General features: G+C 36.1%; 1 protein-coding gene across 8 annotated transcripts in view; it reads right to left on the minus strand.

Annotated features, from left to right (window-relative positions):
- Positions 1 to 950: 950 nt before the first annotated feature.
- The window catches only part of LOC132283782 (phospholipase SGR2), an 89,218-nt gene continuing 69,369 nt past the window's right edge, over positions 951 to 20,799 (minus strand). For 4 of the 8 annotated variants that reach the window (XM_059785802.1, XM_059785801.1, XM_059785797.1 and 1 more), the window contains 6 exons: positions 16,804 to 16,897; positions 16,664 to 16,726; positions 13,851 to 13,899; positions 13,599 to 13,702; positions 4,116 to 4,162; positions 1,595 to 2,308 (listed from right to left, as the gene is read on the minus strand). In XM_059785802.1, the coding sequence (XP_059641785.1) occupies positions 2,068 to 2,308; positions 4,116 to 4,162; positions 13,599 to 13,702; positions 13,851 to 13,899; positions 16,664 to 16,726; positions 16,804 to 16,897 (598 nt within the window). In that variant the 3' untranslated portion in view covers positions 1,595 to 2,067. Of the gene's footprint in view, positions 1,056 to 1,594; positions 2,309 to 4,115; positions 4,163 to 13,598; positions 13,703 to 13,850; positions 13,900 to 16,663; positions 16,727 to 16,803; positions 16,898 to 20,799 lie in introns of those variants that run through there. The other 4 variants (XM_059785799.1, XM_059785798.1, XM_059785800.1 and 1 more) reach the window with 4 other exon arrangements.

Raw genomic sequence — 20,799 nt, forward strand, 5'->3', positions numbered from 1 at the left:
CTGTTCTTGACAAGGGGAGGACAAGAGACAAAGCCCTGTTGCTCTTTCTATATCTTATCTATCTATCTAATCTCCATGAAAATGTTTCATTTGTCTATAGCTCACAATGATGATGACTTTAGTGTGCTATAACTAAGAATCTCCAAGAAACTATAACATATCTTTATTTATTTATTTATTTTTAATTTAATCTTTATCCCATTCTCTTAGAGGCTGCTATAAATGGCAGGTGAGTTTGGTATGATTTTGTCATTTCCAACCAAGAAAATATGGCAAAATTGTCCACAATTCAAGCTACATACTGACATGCCACACTATGCCAAGAATTTGATAGACGTGAGAGGAAGTGGAAATGGAAGTGGAAATGACTTGCATGTGATTCATGGATTATTGAAATAAAGTGAAATCTCATACCACACAAGATGTGAGAATTGAAAAACATAAAGTAAAAAAATAAATAAATCTAAAAACGAAAATAAAATTAGAAAAAAATAGAATACAAGTAAACGGGGGCGGAATCAGGATTTTAGTTCAGAGGGGACACAATGCAATTGTAAAATTTTTTTTTTTTTTTAATAAATATGACAATATAAATTTTTTTTTTAAATCAAAAAGGCAAATAAGAAAAAAATAATTGTAAAATAATATGCTAAATAAATACCGTAAAAAAAAATATAGTTACAAATATAAGAATCAAAATATTAATTAATAATATTTTAATTAAAGACAATCACAAATGTCATCGATTAAAAAAAATAAGTTTAAAAATATAGAAAAATACATAATTATACATAAGCTAAAAAAGAATTTTTTTGAAAAAAGAAACAAAAATTAGAAAAGGAAAAATATATTGTATATTTGAAGAACGAATATATGTAAATTTTTTTTTTTTTTTCAAAAGGAAATTAAAAGAATTTAAAAATTTGAGGGAGAGCACTATTTAAAATTACCATGTAAGTATATATATATATACCAAAAATATATACCTATGTATAGTAAGTTGGAGCAAAGTGAGAGGTGGCACGTGTCCCCTCTGGGCCTTAATTGGCTCGCCCCTGCAAGTAAAGGTAGAAGATTATGAAGTACAACATATATAATGTGCTTCTCACGAAAATGATCATTTAAGAGTGAAAATTACTAAAGTAAAAGAATGCATATGATTTATTTTTATTTTTTAAAAGTTTAGGTAAAATTTATGGGTCCTAACACATACATTAGATAGGTACACAAAAAGACCCCATTTACAAGTGAATTATTATTATTATTATTATTTTTTAAACAAACAAAAATAATTACCACGAGTTAGAAGTGAGCTCTCAAAAGAACAACAGTATCAATGCTTATTTTTAATGTACTATAATAGAACTTCCACAAACAATAATCATTATGGTTTTATAACAAATATAAAAAAGTGGTCAAGGGGTAAGTGTCTTGACTTATATCCAAATTGTCAACAAGCAATCTTCTTATGCCATTCTTTTCTAAAATCATGATTAAGATAATGGCTTATATAGTAATATAGATACAATTATTAGGTAATGAAAGGATAAGTACGCTTTTTCATTAAAATATAATTTGTTATGCAAAAATTACATAAAAAAAAACAAAAGTCTAAACTAATGATATGCTGCCTGAATAATCATATTCTATATACATAATCAAGGAATTATAATATAATAATATACACATTAAGGACACAGAACTACCAAATGCCCCTTCTGTAAATTTTCATACAAAATATACTTCTATATTTCTATTGTACAGGTTTTCTTTACAAGAAATTACAGCTTGCTCGATAGCTTGCACCGTATAACAAGCACAAGTTTGACCGAGTGTTACATTCTGGTAACTCCTGAAACCCTAGGTTCATTTGCAGCATGGCATGTCAGTTTACATTGGGCACTTAACCTGTCAACTATATACAGGAGCAATTTATTTGAAAGATACAGTGGTATGATTTGTAGCAAGGAAGATTGCTTGAAAAATAACTCCAAAGAATTCATCCTTGACAAGACCAGCTGCACTTACATTTTGTCCAACATAAGAAGAAGAAATCCCCGTGTCAGTCTAGCGCTGCTTCATTATTTTATTCGCTTTCCTAGAGAAGTTTCTTATCAAGAATCCATCAGCAAACGTTAAAGGGAGTTCTTCATCGGCCACCTCTCTTTGATCAGACCGGCCTTCTGAACCAGTCTCCTCTCTTGAGCTGCTTTCTTTGGGTGCATCAGTTGGGATGGGTTCTTCAGGTATATCTCGATACAAGTGTTTCAGTATGAAAAGGGCTGTATCAAAATCCCTCCAATAGTTTCTGTCAAAATTTACAATTAAAAAAGGAGCATCAGTAAATAAATAATAACTCTTTTCCGACTTGATATACGAGCTCAAGCTACCACAATATATATAATCTTCCTACATAAATAACAGCTATTGACATGGTCTCCTTGTTCACATGACCTTGAGCTTGTCAGATCACTGGCAAGTGAAGACTAAACCATTAAGGGAGGAGCAATGTTGTTCAGGTTGAAGATGCAGCACACACAAGTGTTAGAAAGATTGAAATAGTGACAAAAAACCACAGGACTTGAGATTTAATAGATAACAAGAACCAAGAAAGGTGGTCGTAAATAAGAATCATACAGCCGACACGAAAACATACTAGACTTATTCTACAAACTACGCACCAGATTCTGCATTAAATTTTAATTTGGTATAAAGCTCTAACCAAGACGAAATACAACCAAACCAGAATCAAGAAAACAACAGAAGGGGAAAAATTTCTAAGATCCACCAATTCATTTTCTTGAGATTTATGAATGATTATCTATCGACATAGAAGCTGATATTATACATGCAAACTGATTTACATTATAGCAGACATTTAGAGGGCAAATAAATATAAGAAAACATGGAAAGAATAAGAGAACTAATAACCAACAAGTTTTGCTTATTATCTGGAAGTGATACTATCAAGAAAACAGCATTTAAATTATCTTATTATTATTATTATTTTTTATATTAAATGGCTACAGCTCTTAAATTCATAGAAAGCAAAGCGATGGCCCATTGTCAAAGCAATAATGGCTGCTTCCACAGCCTGGCCAATATGGCTGTTGCAAAAGCAATATCCAATGGAAATTGTTCATCTAATAATGAGTGTAAATATCTAGTGGGCAAGTGTATACAACACCACTAGCTTTGGAATTTGTGAGTAGCAGGGGAATGCGGGGGCGGGGGAGAGGGTGAGGATGGGGAAGTCTGCAAGTTAGCAGTTAAAAGACATTTAAACTATTCTACCTAAAAAGAGCATAATTAATATGAAGGGAGTAATTTGCATTGCGTTCTGATGTACAGCCTCTAATACAACTATTGTTGGGAAGAATAAAGCAGAGATATATACCCTTTCTGTACTGTTGTTCACTAACTTATCATGAGACTAAAATAAAATGCCATTCAATATGTTGGATAAAAAAATCTGGTCAGGGCTGTGGTTAAGAAAATACTTCACTGGGAAGTAATATTTTTCATATCTATTGTGCTGATTAATGTGTACGTATTAAAACGTCGCTATAGCACGCAAATACGTTGTTGGAACTCCAATAAGTTATGTAAGCACTAAAACACCAACGTTTTGGAAATATAGCCAAAAAAGTAAAGGTTGGCTGATGAACACAGCAGGACTGGTCTCCCACATTCATAGTCTAATCATGCGGCACAACCAATTTGCTCAACCAATATGACAAACGCTTCGTCAACTGGTCATGCAAAGCTTTACGTATCCATTGGGAGCAAAGAATTTTCTGCATGGAGAAGGATTCACTGCTTTTTGTCGCAACTTGAGGCGATAAGGGAAGGAGGTCCCATTTCACAGGTGGCATATGCATTTTTGTGCATCACATTATCCAAAGGATTGTTCTTAACATCTTAATTTCATGCAATCATGGTGCACACAATCACAAAGTTACATGCACTCATGCTTGCCATATTCCTATCACAAACAATGTCCTCCACAAAATTTAACCCTGACAAGCTGTCATAAGTTCACTTGCAAGACAACAAATGAAGAATTTGTATGGATTACAAATTTTTTGAGTTCAAAGTATAAAACGAGTACTTACGTGTGAGACCCAAGAGCTGATATGTATGGATGCTGAAATGTTTTATCCTGCATTACCAAAACAGTAAGAAATTAAAATTAAAAGCAGAAGAAAGGTATTCGTGATAGGTGGAAATTTTTTTTTTCCCCTCATTGGTCCAATTGGAAGGGAAACCAAACAGTTTCATGTTAGAACCTAAGGCTATTAGATTGCAGGCAAGGCAGGAATAGATTGATAATTCTTACTACAGTGTTCCGTTAGACTAGTTTAAATGCCAATCTGTATTGAGAACTCACTTTAGTGAGGTAGCAATTTCAACACCATCATATAAACCAGCCTGGATCAGAACCTTAAATTTAAGGGTTTAGGTTGAGATTTTTTACTTGCTTATTTTATAGGGTAAAGTGCAAAAAAACCCCTTGAACTATTGCCCGTTTGCACATAACCTTCCTGAACTACAAATTGCCCCCTTGAACTATTGATTTGTTGCAATTAAGGACAAACTCATCACAAAAGACTATTTTACCCTTTCTCATTACATTTGTCATTTCTAATTAAACTATTTTTGTTATCTTTTCTCTTATCTAAATATTAATTATACCATTTATCTTAAGTTTATTATTAGTATCAATTTATCATTAAAATGAAAAAATTAATAAATAGATTTGTAACTACCATTCTCTAAAATGATTAACTTATTATTAAAACTTTATTATTTATAATAAAACTTTTTATACTCACTTTAAACTTTTTTACCATAAAAATACCATCTTTTTCATGCAATATATTAATGAAAAATTAATAAATACTTAATTAAAAAATACCTACTTTTTTATGCAATATATTCATTAAAAATTAAGAAATTACTTAAATTTTTTTTAAATTTTCTACTTAAAGATTTTTATTTAAAAAATTAATTAAAAAAATTAAAGGTAAATTTATGCAAATTTAATGAAGAATCTGTCATCAAATTAGTATGATTTTTTTTTTTTTTAATAATTTATTTCAATAAGAAAAATAAATAAGTGTAATTTAATAAAAAATTCCTATGATTCCAGGGATTTTCGTATGAAGATTGACCAACCCACCTTTTAAGGTCATCTTCGTATTGAAAAATTCTTGGATTGGATTAGTGAAGTTGAACGTTTCTTTGACTATCTGAAAATCCGAGAGGAGAAGCAAGTCAAACTCGTGGCCCATAAGTAAAAAGGTGGCGCATCAGCATGGTGGGATCAAGTGCAAACTAGTAGAACCCAAATTTAGCACGGTGGCCCGTTTCAAAGGCAGGTTACGATGGGATATTGAAGAAGAAGTGGCGCTGCAACCGCTATTCAAACTCTCTCAGATTGTCATGACGGCAAAGAGAGCAGAATCGTTATTGGAGAAGTCGAAGAATCGGTCTCGTGGTTCATATAATACCCCACGTCCTACACATGACATGAGTAAACAGACCGCGGTAGCCCCTGTTCCAATGACATGGCGAGGCATTGGAGATGGTCCAACAAAGGCCAAACCCGTAGCACCCATAGGCCTTGCTGGAAGGGGAGCCTTAGTTGTGGGAGAAAATCCCTATGCACACCTAAGTATGGGCAAGTGTTTTCGATGTGGATAACCTGGCCATAAATCCAACAACTGCCCCAAGCGACTGCCAGTAAATCTGGTTGAGCATGAGGAAGGCGAGGGTGAGGAAGGCGAGTACCTTACCTTTGAAGAAGAAGAGGTGACTGAAGGAGACAATGGCGAGTTGTTGTTCCACTCTTTAGTAGCGAGGAGGTTGATGTTCACGCCGACGAAGGAGGAGCACCCATAGCGTCATAATGTATTCCGTACACGTTGCACTATCAACCATAAGGTATGTGACATTATTATTGATAGCGGCAGTAGTGAGAACATTATTTCCTTAACAATGGTTCAAAAATAGGGGCTTGAAACAGAGAAACGTCTCCATCCATGCAAAATTGGATGGATCAAGAAAGGCTCAGTAACGCAAGTAACTGAAACCTGCACCGTTTCATTCTCAATTAGGAAAACATATGCAGAGGAGGTGCGTTGTGATGTAGTTGACATGGATGCATGCCATATGATATTGGGCAGACCACGGCAAATTGATGTCGATGTCACTTACCGTGGTAGAGACAATGTGTATATTCTATATAAGAATGGTCAAAAGATTATTTTGGGTTTGCTGAAAGAAGCCGAATTCCCCAATTATGTTGATCAACAGTGAGGAATTTTTGGGCAAAGTAACAATTGCCCCTGAAATCTTTGTTATATGTGCAAGGGGGAAGTAGTTGAACAACCTCTTTTTACAGTACCACTAGCAATAGTGCAGCCATTACTGCAGGAGTTTAGTGAGTTGGTGCCGGAAGACTTGTTTGATAGCCACCCTCCCATGAGGAATATTCAGCACCACATTAACTTGGTGCCCTGGGCGAGCCTGCCAAATCTACCACATTACTGGATGAGTCCCAACGAGAGTCAGATCTTACAAGAGTAAGTGGAAGAGTTACTACAGAAAGGATTGATTTGGGATAGCATGAGCCCATGTGCTGTTCCGGCCTTGCTAGTACCGAAGAAAGATGGCAATTAGAGAATGTGCGTTGATAGTCGCACAATTAACTGAATCACTATCAAGTATAGATTTCCCATTCCACGGTTGGATGATATGCTGGATATGTTGGCGGGATCAAAAGTTTTCACCAAAGTGGGCCTCAAGAGTGGATACTATTAGATCAGAATCTGTCTTGGGGATGAGTGGAAAACGGCGTTCAAGACAAAGGAAGGATTGTACGAGTGGTTAGTTATGCCATTTGGATTATCCAGCGCGCCAAGTACTTTCATGTGGTAGATGAATTAGGTACTCACACCGTTTATTTGTCGATTTGTAGTTGTTTATTTTGACGATATTTTGGTTTATAGTTAAATAGAGGCAGAACACCTTTTGCACTTGAGAGCATAGTTGTTAAAGGCTCAAGGCGCACAAAAGCGCAAATGCCTCCTGGAGCCTGAGGCGCAAGGCGAGGCGCGCGCCCGACTGAAGCAAGGCACACGTTGAAAAAAAAAAAAAAAACAAAACCCACCTAATAAAGAATTATAGAGGCAATAGTATATATAAAGATGCAAAAGTCAACTAAATGAATTACTTAAGTTCAATATTCAACGTAAAGATGTCAAAGCCAACTAAATCAAGTACTTAAGTTCAACAGTGAATAATAAAAAAAGTGTATTTGATAATGTATTTTAAATCCATGCTTCAGTTCATTTTATAATGTATTTTAAATATCACGAAAATCATGTATCACTTTAAATTTTGTAAGATTTTAAATCACAGTAACTTCACATTTTAAATCACAGCAACTTCACTAATGCAAATTTCACCATTTGCACCATCGTATAAAATTTAGCTCTTTAAAATTTTCAGTATTCATCCTCTATTGAATAATAGAAAATCTATTGATCATGTTATGAAATCCCCCCCCCCCCCCCCCCCAAAAAAAAAGAAGACTTTAAGATGCTGCAAGTTTCAAGGGAAAAGTTCACTGATAAACTCAACAAATAAAATAAAAAAAAAGTTCACTAAAAAAAAAATATAGTAACTGTTATTTTAAGATTAAAATAAAATAGCACAAGATCAAGATAAAAAATAGCAACAATGCAACAACTATGCTCCAGAGTCTCCAGACTTGAGAAAAAAAAAAAAATAAAAAGAAGAAGAAAAAAAAAAAAACTGCCACACTCGACTCGGCCGAGAGAAGAAAAGAAGAAGAAGAATAGAGGAAAAAAAAAAAAAAAACTGATCCGGCTTCCGAGATCCGAGAAGAGAAGGAGCCTAGGAGGAGAGAAGAAGAAGAGAAGGAGGAGGAGAGAAGAAGAAGAGAAGTTGGAGAACTTACCGGCAGAGTCGCCGACGCAGATTCGGCAAATCCAACGCAGATCCGGCTTCCGAGACCAAGTCGTCCAAGTCGCTGACTGCCTCTGTCTTCTTTGTTTACTTTTTTGTTCTCTTTTTTGTTTTTTCTTATGTTGTAACTATCATGTTTTAACTAATAAAATAATAATATAATAAAAACACTAACAATATAACAAATAAACAAAGAATAAACAAACAAAATAATACAAAACCAATCAGGCGCGCCTTTAGAGAGCCTTTCGCCTGGCGCCTTTGAAGTAAAGGCACACGCCTTCATTAACCCAAGGGCCTTAAGTCAATAGAGGTGATGTGATGGCGCCTGGAGGCGCCTTGCGCCTCAGGCGCGTGCCTCCGGCACCTTTGACAACTATGCTTGAGAGAGGTATGCTTTGCAGAAGAATAAGCTGTTCATTAATCTGAAGAAGTGTAGCTTTGTGACCCCAAGCCTAATATTCCTCGGCTATGTGGTTTGTAATGATGGCATTCGGGTAGATGAGGAGAAGGTGAGGGCCATTCGAGAGTGGCCTACGCCGAAGAATGTGGGAGAAGTACGTAGTTTCCATGGCTTAGCCACGTTCTACCAAAGGTTCATCAAGAACTTCAATAGTATTATGGCTCCCATCACAGAATGCATGAAAAAAGGAAAATTCCAATGGGGAGAGGAAGCTGAGATGAGTTTTGCCTTAATTAAGGAAAAACTGTCAACAACCCAATCTTAGTCCTTCCATATTTTGAGAAGCTATTCTAGGTGGATAGTGATGCGTCAATAGTGGGAATCGGAGCACTTCTATCACAAGAAGGAAGGCCAGTAGCATTTTACAGTGAGAAGCTCAGTGAATCACGTAAGAAGTGGACTACCTATGAGTTGGAATTCTATGCGGTGGTGCAAGCTTTGCATACATTGGAGCATTATCTTATCTAGTGAGAGTTTGTGCTGTTTACAGATCACTAGGCACTGAAATCCATTAACAATCAAAACAGTGTTAATCGGATGCACGCGCGATGGGCGACTTATATCCAGCGATTCACTTTCTTGCTAAAATACAAGTCAGGCCAACAGAACAAAGTTGCAGATGCACTAAGTCGGAGAACAGCTTTCTTAGTGACTATGAGGGCTGAAATCACAGGGTTCGAGTGCCTGAAGGAATTATATGAGGCCGACAAAGATATTGGCCAAGTCTGGGCAGCGTGTAAAACGAGCCAATCCTTTAAAGGGTTGCACATGTAGGAAGGATTTCTCTTTAATGGCAATCAGTTATGTATTCCACGGAGTTCTTTGCGGGAGCAAGTGGTTCGTGAATTGCATGAAGGAGGATTATGAGGACATTTAGGGCGTGATAAGACACGAGAGCTGGTAGAAGAACGGTATTATTGGTCGCAACTCAAGCGTGACGTGGAGAACCATGTGTGGCGATGCTTAATCTGCTAAACTAATAAAGGCCAATCTTAGAATACTGGTCTTTACACACCGCTGCCTATATTCCAGATGCTCGATGGGAGGATTTATCCATGGATTTTGTTCTAAGGTTGCCAAGGACGCAGCAAGGAGCAGACACTGTTTTGTGGTGGTCGATCAATTTTCCAAGATGTCCTATTTTATTGCATGCAAGAAGATGAACGATGAAGTCCAAATGGCCAATCTGTTCTTTAAGGAGGTGGTTCGTTTACATGGGGTGCAACAGTCCATTACCTCAGATCGTGACACCAAATTCTTGTTTCATTTTTGGCGGACTTTATAGAATAGATTCGATACCTCTCTTAATTTCAGTAGCACCAGTCACCCCAGCCTGATGGCCAAACAAAGGTGGTGACTAGGACCCTTGGAAATCTAATTCACTGTATTTCAGGAGAGAAACCAAAACAGTGGGATCTTGCTTTTGCCCAGACAGAATTTGCTTACAATTGCATGGTTAACCGGTCTACTGGCAAATCCCCGTTTGCAGTTGTGTATTGCTGTCCTCTAAAAGTTGCTTTGGATTTAGTATCCTTACCGAAGTTGTCGGGGAAGATTGTTGCTACAGAGAAAATGGATGAACACATTAAGACCATTCAGGAGAGTGTCAAGAAACATCTCGAGGAAACTTACGCCAAATACAAGGCTGCAGCTTTCAAGAGACGAAGGAAAAGAGTATTTGAAGACGGGGACCTGGTTATGGTGTATCTAAGAAAAGAGAAGTTTCCAGTGGGAACATACAACAAGTTGAAGGTTAAGAAATATGGTCCATACCAGATTCTAAGGAAAATAAATGACAACGCCTATGTGATTGATTTACTTGCTAACATGGCCATTTCTTCTACCTTAAATGTGGCTGACATAGTTGAATATTATCCGCCAGATTCGGGTAACTTGGGGAGAAGTTCTTTTTATTTAGGGAAGACTGATGTAGAATCATCTGAGCATACAGGATCATCCCTAATCAGGGAGACTGAAAAGGTAAGAAGAATAGAAGAAAAAAAATAATAATAAATAAGGAAAAGTCAAAAGGAGATTTGGTGCCATTGCCAACAATAGAAGATATTATTCTCCATTGCAAGAATTAAGGAGGATTCATAAAATAAATAAGAAGATTTGGTGTAATTGCCAACAATAGAAGATATTATTCTCCATTGCAAGATTTAAGGAGGATTCTGCTCCATCCTGTGTTACCTGGACTCGCCTGTTCAAGCCAAAACGTCTGTGTCGACACGACACGACACGGACACCGACATTGGATTTGAGTCGAATCCTTCATGGCATCTACCGGACACGGCTGATAGATGACGAAAACTCAAACAAAGATGTTTGGGTTGGTACTTGTGAAGGATTGCGAACTTTCTTCATGCTTTATTTGTTAAATTGGTTGCCATTAATGAGGTCAGAAAACTTACTGGTACAACAATGGCGGTTTGCTTCAAAAGTAGCGTCTTTCAAAGGTTAAAGAAGACTGAAGTGTACGCTCTTCGTTTGCACAAAATTTTGTAATGGCCGAGCATGTTTTCACATTCTTACTAATGCTTTTAATACCCTTCAACGGTCACGATCATGCCACTTGTCAATTTGGATGTAAAAATATGGGAGAGTTTGGTCTTTTAACAAGGATAATGTTTTACGGTTGTAAAACACTATCTAAGGCTATGAACAATTTACAGCTGTACTGGACAGGTGTATTATTTTATTTAAGTAATATATATTGGTCAATCTTGAGCAAAATTTTTGACCTTTATAGCTTTGACAGTTTGACTTTATAAATAAGGTAATATTATTATACAAGTTGTATTACCTTTTTTTTTTTTTTTTTTTTTTTTTTTTTTTTTTTCAGTAAATCCATTCGTTAAAAAAAAGAAACTGTACAAGGAAAGGCCTAGCCCAAAGGCAGCCCGGAAAAACAAAACAAAAACAGGCCCACACAGGAGCACATTGCAGTTGCATCCACAACTGTAAGAACAGGTACAAGTGCAACAACAGAGCAAAAAAAGAAAACCTGCATCACAAAAAAAATAGAGCTTGGAAGGCTCCACGCTGCTATCTTTACATTTATTCAATTTTTCATTAAAAAACTGAGGTCTAACAAAAAAAAGGGTACATTTTTTTCTTTTCCTACAAGTGTCCAAGTGTCCGTGTCCAACTTTTGGACACTTTTATTCCATGTCCCCGTGTCCTATAATTTGATAGATGGATGGATCCGACCTCTAGACACACACCCATGTCCGACACCCGAACCCGAGTCCAGGTAACATAGTCCGTGTCCAACTTTTGGACACTTTTATTCCGTGTCCCCGTGTCCTATAATTTGATAGATGGATGGATCCGACCTCTAGACACGCACCCGTGTCCAACACCCGCACCCGAGTCCAGGTAACATAGGCTCCATCAGATCTCAGATTTCTTTTTTTTAATTTATTTTTGACTTGCCTATATGAAGGCAAGAGATGTAAGTATGCAGGCATCATTATTATCAATATAATTTCAGTTTCTCTCTTGTGAGTGTGTTCTTTGTGAATTCAAGGGTTTAACCCATTTCTTTATCGTTTCCGCTACGTTAATATTTCTAGCATATTGTGTGATCAATAAGGACTGACCATGCTTAGCGGGATAAATTGTTGTACGGTTAGAAACAACGCATTTAGGAAATGAGTGTGGTCAAAATGTGAATGTTGTGATGTATGCATGTCATGAAAAAACAAAAAAAGAATTAAACAAATTTGTGAGACGGAGGGAATTAAACCTACTGGAGATAAAGTAGAGACAAGTGATGTAGTTCACATAGAGAGCAACGCTAGGGGAAGAGGAAGATCAAAATTAACACCAATTGAGAGAATGAGAAAGGTATGGAAGCATGGGGTTTAATTGAGATTAAAGACATAGAATGGAATGGTTAAACGAGATTCATGTAGCCGACCCTAACAGTTGCGAGAAGGATTTGTTTTTTATTTTTTGGGAAAGGTGAATTAGCAAGAACAATTTGTTGAGTTGAGTGTGAATATATATATATTTTTATTAATCATTCATTTTGACTTTACCATTTATTAACTAATTTTGTCACTTGAGAATACTACTATGATATTGTTACATCATGACATAAATGTTTATAAGAATTTAAAGTACTTGGGATATTGTGACTACATAATAAACTTCTACATTGTACAGTTGACTTCTGGCACCATTTTAGATATTGAAACTCATCTCATTCTGTGTGGATGTAAGTCATCATGTCACACATCAGCTGCCACACAGATGATCATGGAAGGCATCAAGACCCAATTACACATCCATCAAGTGTAGTATACAACGAAATATGAGTGGGGATGCATATATGATACATCATAACGGCAAGAAGAACTGCTCAGGATCCACGTATTTATATGGACTCATGGAGACTAGGTTACTCTTTTCTCAAGTTGAGGGTGATCCATGCAATATTACATCCCATACCCTACTTGGTCCGCTCTAGTAAATGGCACCTTAAAAGAACCAGCCAAATTTATTTAATTACTGATTGTTGTTCCAATGGAGGATAATTCTAGTGCAACAATTTTGCTCCCCATTAGTGCAAGGAACTGAGGGAAGAAAACAGAAATTACACAATTAAGATGCCTCATTCCAGACAAGAACATCTGTCATCGTTATTGCCACAATGTAGGACTTCAAATTTGTTTTGTCACAGGAGTTTTCCAAGTTTCTATCTTGGTATTAGTTATTTATGCAATTTTATCATAAGGAGATGAGCTAAATAAATAAATCAGTGATGCATGCCTCAACTCTGTTATGTGGAGAAAGGAAAAATCACAGCATGAGAAGCTACTTCATATCAGAAAGGAAGTTTCACATAAGGAAGAACATTGCTTAAAAAAGGAGATCCATGCTTTACCAGGCACAAGTTCAAAGTCCCATAATAATGCAATTGAATATGAAAATGTGTTCAGCTATGCGTAAGAAACAATTGCAGATCAAGTTTCTATATGGGGAAAGGGGAAAGACAGCAAGAGAATAAAATATGTAAAACAATGGTAAAATAAAAAATATGGTGCAGCTTTAGTACTTCCCAAAGGATCAAGATCAAGATCCAAACTAGTTAAAACCTAAAGTGTCAGCACCAGTTGGTAAAAATACATACTTGAAGCACATGGTCAATTCGTCCATCTTCATTCCCAGTTAATCTCTCCATCATAATTGAACCATATGATCTCTCATATTTTCCTTGGGCATTTTCTGATTCTTCTGTAAAATATAAACAAACTAAGACACATTAAAACATTGAACTATAGTAATTAAAGGTATTTTTTAATCTTTGTAGGGAGAAGGGAGGAGGTAAAATGAAATAAGTTGTTAAAGTGAACAACAAGCGGAAGAAGGTAGGTTTTATTACCGTCAAGGCCATCTTTGTTTCTTGATTGGCAGAATGTGAGTACTTTAACCTATCCAAAAAATGCTCAGTTCAGAATTTGTAGTTTGTTTCATATGACTGGGAATCAAACGCCATAAATATACACTTGCAAAATCAAATCCAACGGACTGAAACTAAATCAAGTTAGTTTGTGATATGCTTATAGGCTCAGAAGTCAAGAACCAACATAGAGCCTTGGAGCAACAGGCTCAATTCAAGACCCAATGCTAGATCAACTAAACAGAGCATGATCCCTTTTACTTTTTGACATAATACATATGCACTTATGAACAAATAAAAGTTGAGTTGAGAAATGGGAGCCAACAGTGCTCAAGGTTTATTTTCTGTTGAGACTAAAGAAAACCAAACTGATAAGTTTTGTTACATGGTGGCTGTCATCATTGACAAAAGAAATTGCAGAAAAAAAGGTGATAAATCAAGAACGTAGGCCAGCTGTCGTGGATGAACAGGTTCTGAAAAAAAGAACTTGAGCAGCTGATCTTATTAAATTTATAACCAAAGAAGGGTCAATTATATTTTACTTCAGTCATAAGAGTCATTAAATCCTTCATCCTAGTTTTGGACCTTTTGGCTTATATTTGATTTTAATGTGGTTAGGTATTCTGGTAAATTCTAGAACTGGGTTGGCTTATGGCTCTATCTGTAACAGGTTTTATGTCGATGGATTTTAATTTTATTCAGTAGGCAAAGTTACTAGGGTTGAAGCATTTGAAACCCAACCAACTTTCTTAGACTAAGTAAGCTGAATAAGGCATATAAAAATGTGTTCTCGTATAGTCAAAAGGAAGATTCTGTGAAATAAAGAAGTTCAAATCCTTATATTCTAAAAATGTGCTCTAATATACTTCCTTCTTAGGGCCAGGTTTTTATCCCCGTATATCATCGAATTCGAGCCTACATTGCTCAAGCTTGCAAATTTCTTACCAAAAGATCAGAGTTTCACAAGTTTTCGGTCTTCATACAAGTGTTATTCACCGATTTTGATATATATATGTTAGAGAGTTCTAGGCTTTGATTTCGCTCTAAAACCAAGTTAAAGTGAAAACGATGTTGTGTCTTAGAAGTATCAGGGAAGAGGAAGAAGGAAGGAGAAGAATTCTGTAATTAAATATGAGAGTATGTTAGGGTTTCTCACACCCTCACCTATTTATATTGAAAGGATAAAAATAAAATAATAACCTTAATGAATAATAGAAATAAAAAGGCTAACTCTCTAACAATAAATATATATATATATATTGAATTCAGGTTCACTTCAATATAGTGATTGATTCTCTGCCAGACCAAAGAAGGATGTAAAAAACCAAAAGGTTCTGAAGTCTCAAAGGAAGAAAACTTATCAATGGATATATGTTCCAGTACATATAGTATCTATCATCATCATTTGCATTTATCCCATATAGAGCATCCGACCGAGGAAGAAAAGAAAGAATCACTGTCGGAACAGACTATATATACAAAATAAAATAGTTTAGACAGTGGAAAATTACAAGCTGGAGGAAAAAATACGACAGAAGATCCCCAACACACACACACAAAAAAACAAAAAAAAAAATCCTAAAAAGCATTAAATGTCCGAGCATGAGCAATCTCCGTCTCACCCAAACTTTACCATATATAGGTCCACTTTAAAAATATAAAAAATGCATAAAATATTTAGCCCCAAAAGTACCCCTAAATACTTAATTACAAAAATTAATCACCAGTTATCCAAATTATTTTTTCATATCAGTATCCATAAAACCACTTCTTTAAGCCAGTTGCTAGAGGGGTATAATTATCCACTAATTCTAATGATGACCGACTCTTAAAATCCGACCTTTCAGAATAAAAAAATTCAATGTAACACAAAAAACCAGTGCTGAAAAAATAAAGCATCGAGCAACCATTAAATGAATTTTCAAATGGAAACACAAGGAAGAGAAAGAATAACACGAAAAATATATCAACATAAAAAAAGACATATTTTCCCACCATTTTAATAACCATGACGAAATTCCAAAGACCTCACAAATTAAGCATGAAGCTTATACATACTAACCAACTGTCGCAGACATCAATTCCCAGCAGTTTCAGTTCAGTACCAATTCCAACGGATAGACTCCTTATAGATTCATTGAATAAGGGCAATGATGACTCAGCGAAACAAACACTACAGCAATAGTATCTTTAAATAAACCTTATAGAGGAGAGTACACAACAAAATACTAGATACAGATAGCCACTAAGCAGGGAGGAACAAGATGTATATGAACAAACTATTTATTTTAGGCCAGTGGGTCCCTACTTTCCAAAGGGAGGTCAGGGGTTCAACCCTCAGTGGAGGCATGTGTGTGAGTACCAACTAAGAAAAAAAAAAAATATATTTATTATGTTGATAGCAGAAAATTAATATAATATTTATATTATATATATATATATATACATATATAATTATATATCAATCATATATTCAAGTTAACTCAACTCAACAAAGACTTATATTTGGGATTGGCTACATCAATTCAGTATTCCAATTCCACCCATCTAAAGCCAGAAAAATTACATGCTACTATATCTAAGCAGAGCCATGTGACGAATTCTCGCAGATGGCCAATGTGCTGCAAAATTTTGGAAAGAAATTGCATTTGAACTCATACCCTAACTAGTTCACAAGACCATCATTTGCTTAATATAGTAATATTTAGAACAGCACAGGCAAACATACACATGCGAAGAGTAAACTAAAAAATAAATTAGGATGTAATATAACTTTGGGAAGTCAGGGAGCCCACCCTTACAGAGCTTAAATGAGCCATTACTGCCTGAGAACGTGAAGCACAATCTTCAGCAAATTCCTGTATTACAAAGTATGAGTACAGAACAGGGAGGGAGGAAGTTAATCCACTATTACATGACAGTTACAGGGCCTTACCTGAAATCCAATGTGCAACCTTTTTCCACCTCTATGGTATGGGATAATGACAGGGCGTTTGCCAATGTATTCTTTACAAACAAGTGGTTCTATTCTGAGGGAAAAGCCAACATAGGTTCATGTAAGCATTAATTCTATTTAAAATAAACTGAACAAAAACACCTAATAAATAGGAATAAAGAAGTTTTAAGATTTGTGTATATGTGTGCCTAAGGAATTGGAATAAGGACATTTTAAGAACGTAAATGCGTGCACGCATGTCTATGGGTTGTGTATGTGCATGCGTGTGTGAGGTGTGTATATATGTGTGTGCATGCATGCATGTGTTTTATTTGTTTTTTCATTGTGTGTGTATGTATGAGAGAGAGAGAGAGAGAGATTGTAATATTTGCAAGTATTCAGGTGGGATCTATATGTATATTTCATTTCCATCGGAATAATCCAATTTCTTTTCTTTAATTTTCTTTTTTCCTGATAGTTGGGGTAGTAGAAAAAATATGGAATGAGGAAGGGATTATCTGTGTATGTATTAATAGCAGCACAATAGTCAATGGGGTCAAACCATCCTGTTGAGATGACCTGATTGGAGGATAAGAACCATAAATCAACAGACAAGTTTATTAAAGGACCCACCACCACTGCCAAAGAACAAGAAACACCACCAAGCCTTTTCCCAATTATTTGGGGTCAGCTACATGAATCCCATGTTTCAATTCCGCTCTATTTAAATGCCATACCCTCAGTCAATCCACAAGCTATCATATATTTCTTTACTAAGTTTGGTCTTCCTCTTCCCCTAGTATTACCCTCAATGTGGACTATGCCAATTTTCCTAACTGGCACACTTAAAGCTCTTCTTTGCTCATGACCTAACCATCTTATTCTATTTTCTCTCATTTTATCTCCAATTGGTGCTACTCCAACCATCTCCCGAATGTGACAATTTCTAATTCTATCCTTTCTAGTCTTACTGCATATCCACGGATCCACCTCATCCACCACAATTGCCAAACATTCTGAAAAATGACAGGAATCAAGAGATCAGACTCGAGTTACTATTAGATTGGATAAGCAATTAAGTTGCTTATGAGCAGCCATGCATGACATCAAATTTGCCATGGTAATGATACCTATTCCTATATTTCACTACAGGAAGATTTCAGTATCATTGCATATTCATACACACACATGCACACATACTAGCATTATGCTGGAAAGCTTTCCACAAACTGTCCCATGGGTACTTTTGGAAAACTCCCCACTCTTTTGCCATATTAGGCTTCTTGTTTCGCCCGTTCTTGTTATTATTTCCATGTATGGAATTTTAGAAATTCGCACAATAGAACTTTTTGCCAATTCAGCATGGATGGTAATGTTACATTTCTTAAGGTTGTTCAGCATACCCTATAAAAACCCATTATATATTCTGCAAGTGTGAGTGAAAAACAATCACCATCAGGTCTAGAGCCAAAACCTCTTTCTCTTTTTGTATTGGGTAGACAGATGTATGTGTGTGTATGCAAGTGTTACATCTCTTGATTCACTGCCCAGTGGCGAAGGATTTTTGGGTTATGTTCTTGGTTGCTTTTGGATTGACTTGTGTTAGAATTACAGCAGAATTATTCATTAATTGGCATTACAGTTGTATTGCTGAGCTGTACTTACTGTGAATTGACTATTTGTTTGTATTTTTTATTAGTTTCCTTATTTTGTGTGGTAGGTAGGATCTCTAGAAATTAATTCAGGATTGTATAGTTGTCATTGACTTTGTATAGCTGGCTGTTTAAGAGCGTGTTATAAATAGGTTGTATCCTATCCTCTAAAGGCAGAAATATACAGATTATTCCTCATCTTTTCTTCTTTTCCGCAAATATGGTATCAGAGCCGGACTGCTGAATCCAACTTTTTTGTGCCTTTTTTTTTTTTCCTTTCGTCTCTCTTCCAGCCCAGCCTTTGTGCCTCTTTGTGGCTGCTCTCTTCTATCGTATTTTTTTCTCTTCTTCTTAAATGGTAGAAACTCCAACTCCGGTTGTGACAAAACCAATGATTCACTTTGATAACCCGACCCTCCAAATTACTCCTGAGAAACTCAATGGAAAATTTTTCCTTGAGTGATCCCAATCAGTGCAGCTTTTCTTCAAAAGTAAAGAAAAAATGGGGTACCTTCGAGGGACCATTAAAGAACCCAAAGAATCTGATCCTTTTTATGATTCCTGGGAAGCGGAAAATTCCCAAATCATGACATGGTTAATTAATTCCATGACTCCAGGAATTAGTAAACCATTTCTCTTCCTTTCCATTGCAAAAGAAATATGGGACAGTGTGACTCGGATCGGAGCTACTCTAAGAAAGGAAGGGCTCCACGAAAGTTTGAGCTAAAAAGGAAAATTCACAACACTGAGCAGGGAGACTCCTCCGTGACAAAGTATTTTAATACTCTTATGGTGTTATGGCAGGAGCTAGATCTTCACCAACACTTTGAGATCAAGGACGCTGAAGTCGCTAAACAACTTGCTGAGTTCTTGGAGGAGGATCGTGTTTTTGAATTCCTTGCTGGACTCAACTCAGATTTTGATGAAGTCAGTGGGAGGATTCTTGGAAAGGAGCCTCTTTGCTCTTTGGAGGAAAGTTTCTCGTATGTGAGTAATGAAGAAGATCGGAAAGCAGTTCTCTCTAAAACTGTTGTTTCCGAAGTCTCTGCCCTCAAAACTGAAGGAGTTTCGTTCAATGCTGGACTGTATAAAAATTCTAATAAAAAGGGAGAAACCGACTCAAGGTGGTGTGATTTTTGTAACAGACCACGGCATACGAGACAAACTGTTGGAGATTGAATGGGAAACCTCCCACTGCAGACAAGGGAAGTCGCCCATAGCAAAGGAAATCCTTTCAAGCAGTGGCTGATTCTACATAAAACAATACAGAGGATTCCTCTAATGACCAGATTTTCTCTAAAGCACAACTCGACGCAATACACCAAATGCTGGGCGTGCTGGTTTCTCTGGTATATCAAATTTTCTACTAATAATTCCGTTTCCACTAGCCACTTTGTTCAGTCAGGTACTAACCCCACTGCCCTCCTGAGTAACGCCAATAAAACTTGGATTATAGACTCTGGAGCTACAGATCACATGACTGATAACTCCTATGATTTTTTAACATATAATTCGTGTTCAGGCAAAGATAAGGTTCAGGTTGCTGATGGGTCGTTTGTTCCTATTCATGGTTTTATCCCTATATCCGATACTTTGTCTCTCTCATCTGTCCTACATGTCCCGAACTTTACCTGTGATCTTTTATCCATTAGCAAAGTCAAAAAAAATCTAAACTGCTCAGTGACTTTTTTTCCTACTTCTTGCGTGTTTCAGGATTTAACCTCGGGGAAGAAGATTGGCAGTGGTGAAGAGAGAGACAGGCTGTGTTATCTGCATCCTGGAAAGGTGACTGCTCAGGCCCATACTTCAGTCAGTAATAAAGAAAATCTAATATGGTTGCTCCATTTCAGATCTGGTCATCCGAACTTTAAGTCTCTTAAAGTGTTATATCCTGATTTGTTTTCTGGTTTAGATCTTTCGGTTTTTCAGTGTGAAATTTGTGAACTTTCTAAAAGTCACCGTGTTCCTTTTCCAATTAGTAATAAAATTTCTGTTATTCCCTTTTCTATGGTCCATAGTGATGTTTGGGGACCCTCTTGTGTCCTATCCTTGTTTGGCTTTAGATGGTTTGTCAGTTTTATTGATGATTGCACTCGTACTTCTTGGATTTATTTGCGTCGGAAAAAATCTGAGGTCAGTAATATTTTCAAGTCTTTTGATATTTTTTTTTTTTTTTTTTTTTTTTTTGATAAGTAAAAATATATTAGAAAAACGTTCAAAAGGGGAACGCATCCCTAATACAAGAGAAAAGATCTAAGGACCAATAAAATCCAAGAGATCAAAGAAATCATCAATCGAGGAGCATGTACTTCCTCTAACATAAAAGAATAAAGAACGAAGAATA

Source organism: Cornus florida, unplaced genomic scaffold, assembly GCF_030987335.1.
Source record: "Cornus florida cultivar Cherokee Brave unplaced genomic scaffold, ASM3098733v1 CherokeeBrave_3.0.0_Hap2_Chr11, whole genome shotgun sequence".
NCBI lineage: Eukaryota > Viridiplantae > Streptophyta > Magnoliopsida > Cornales > Cornaceae > Cornus > Cornus florida.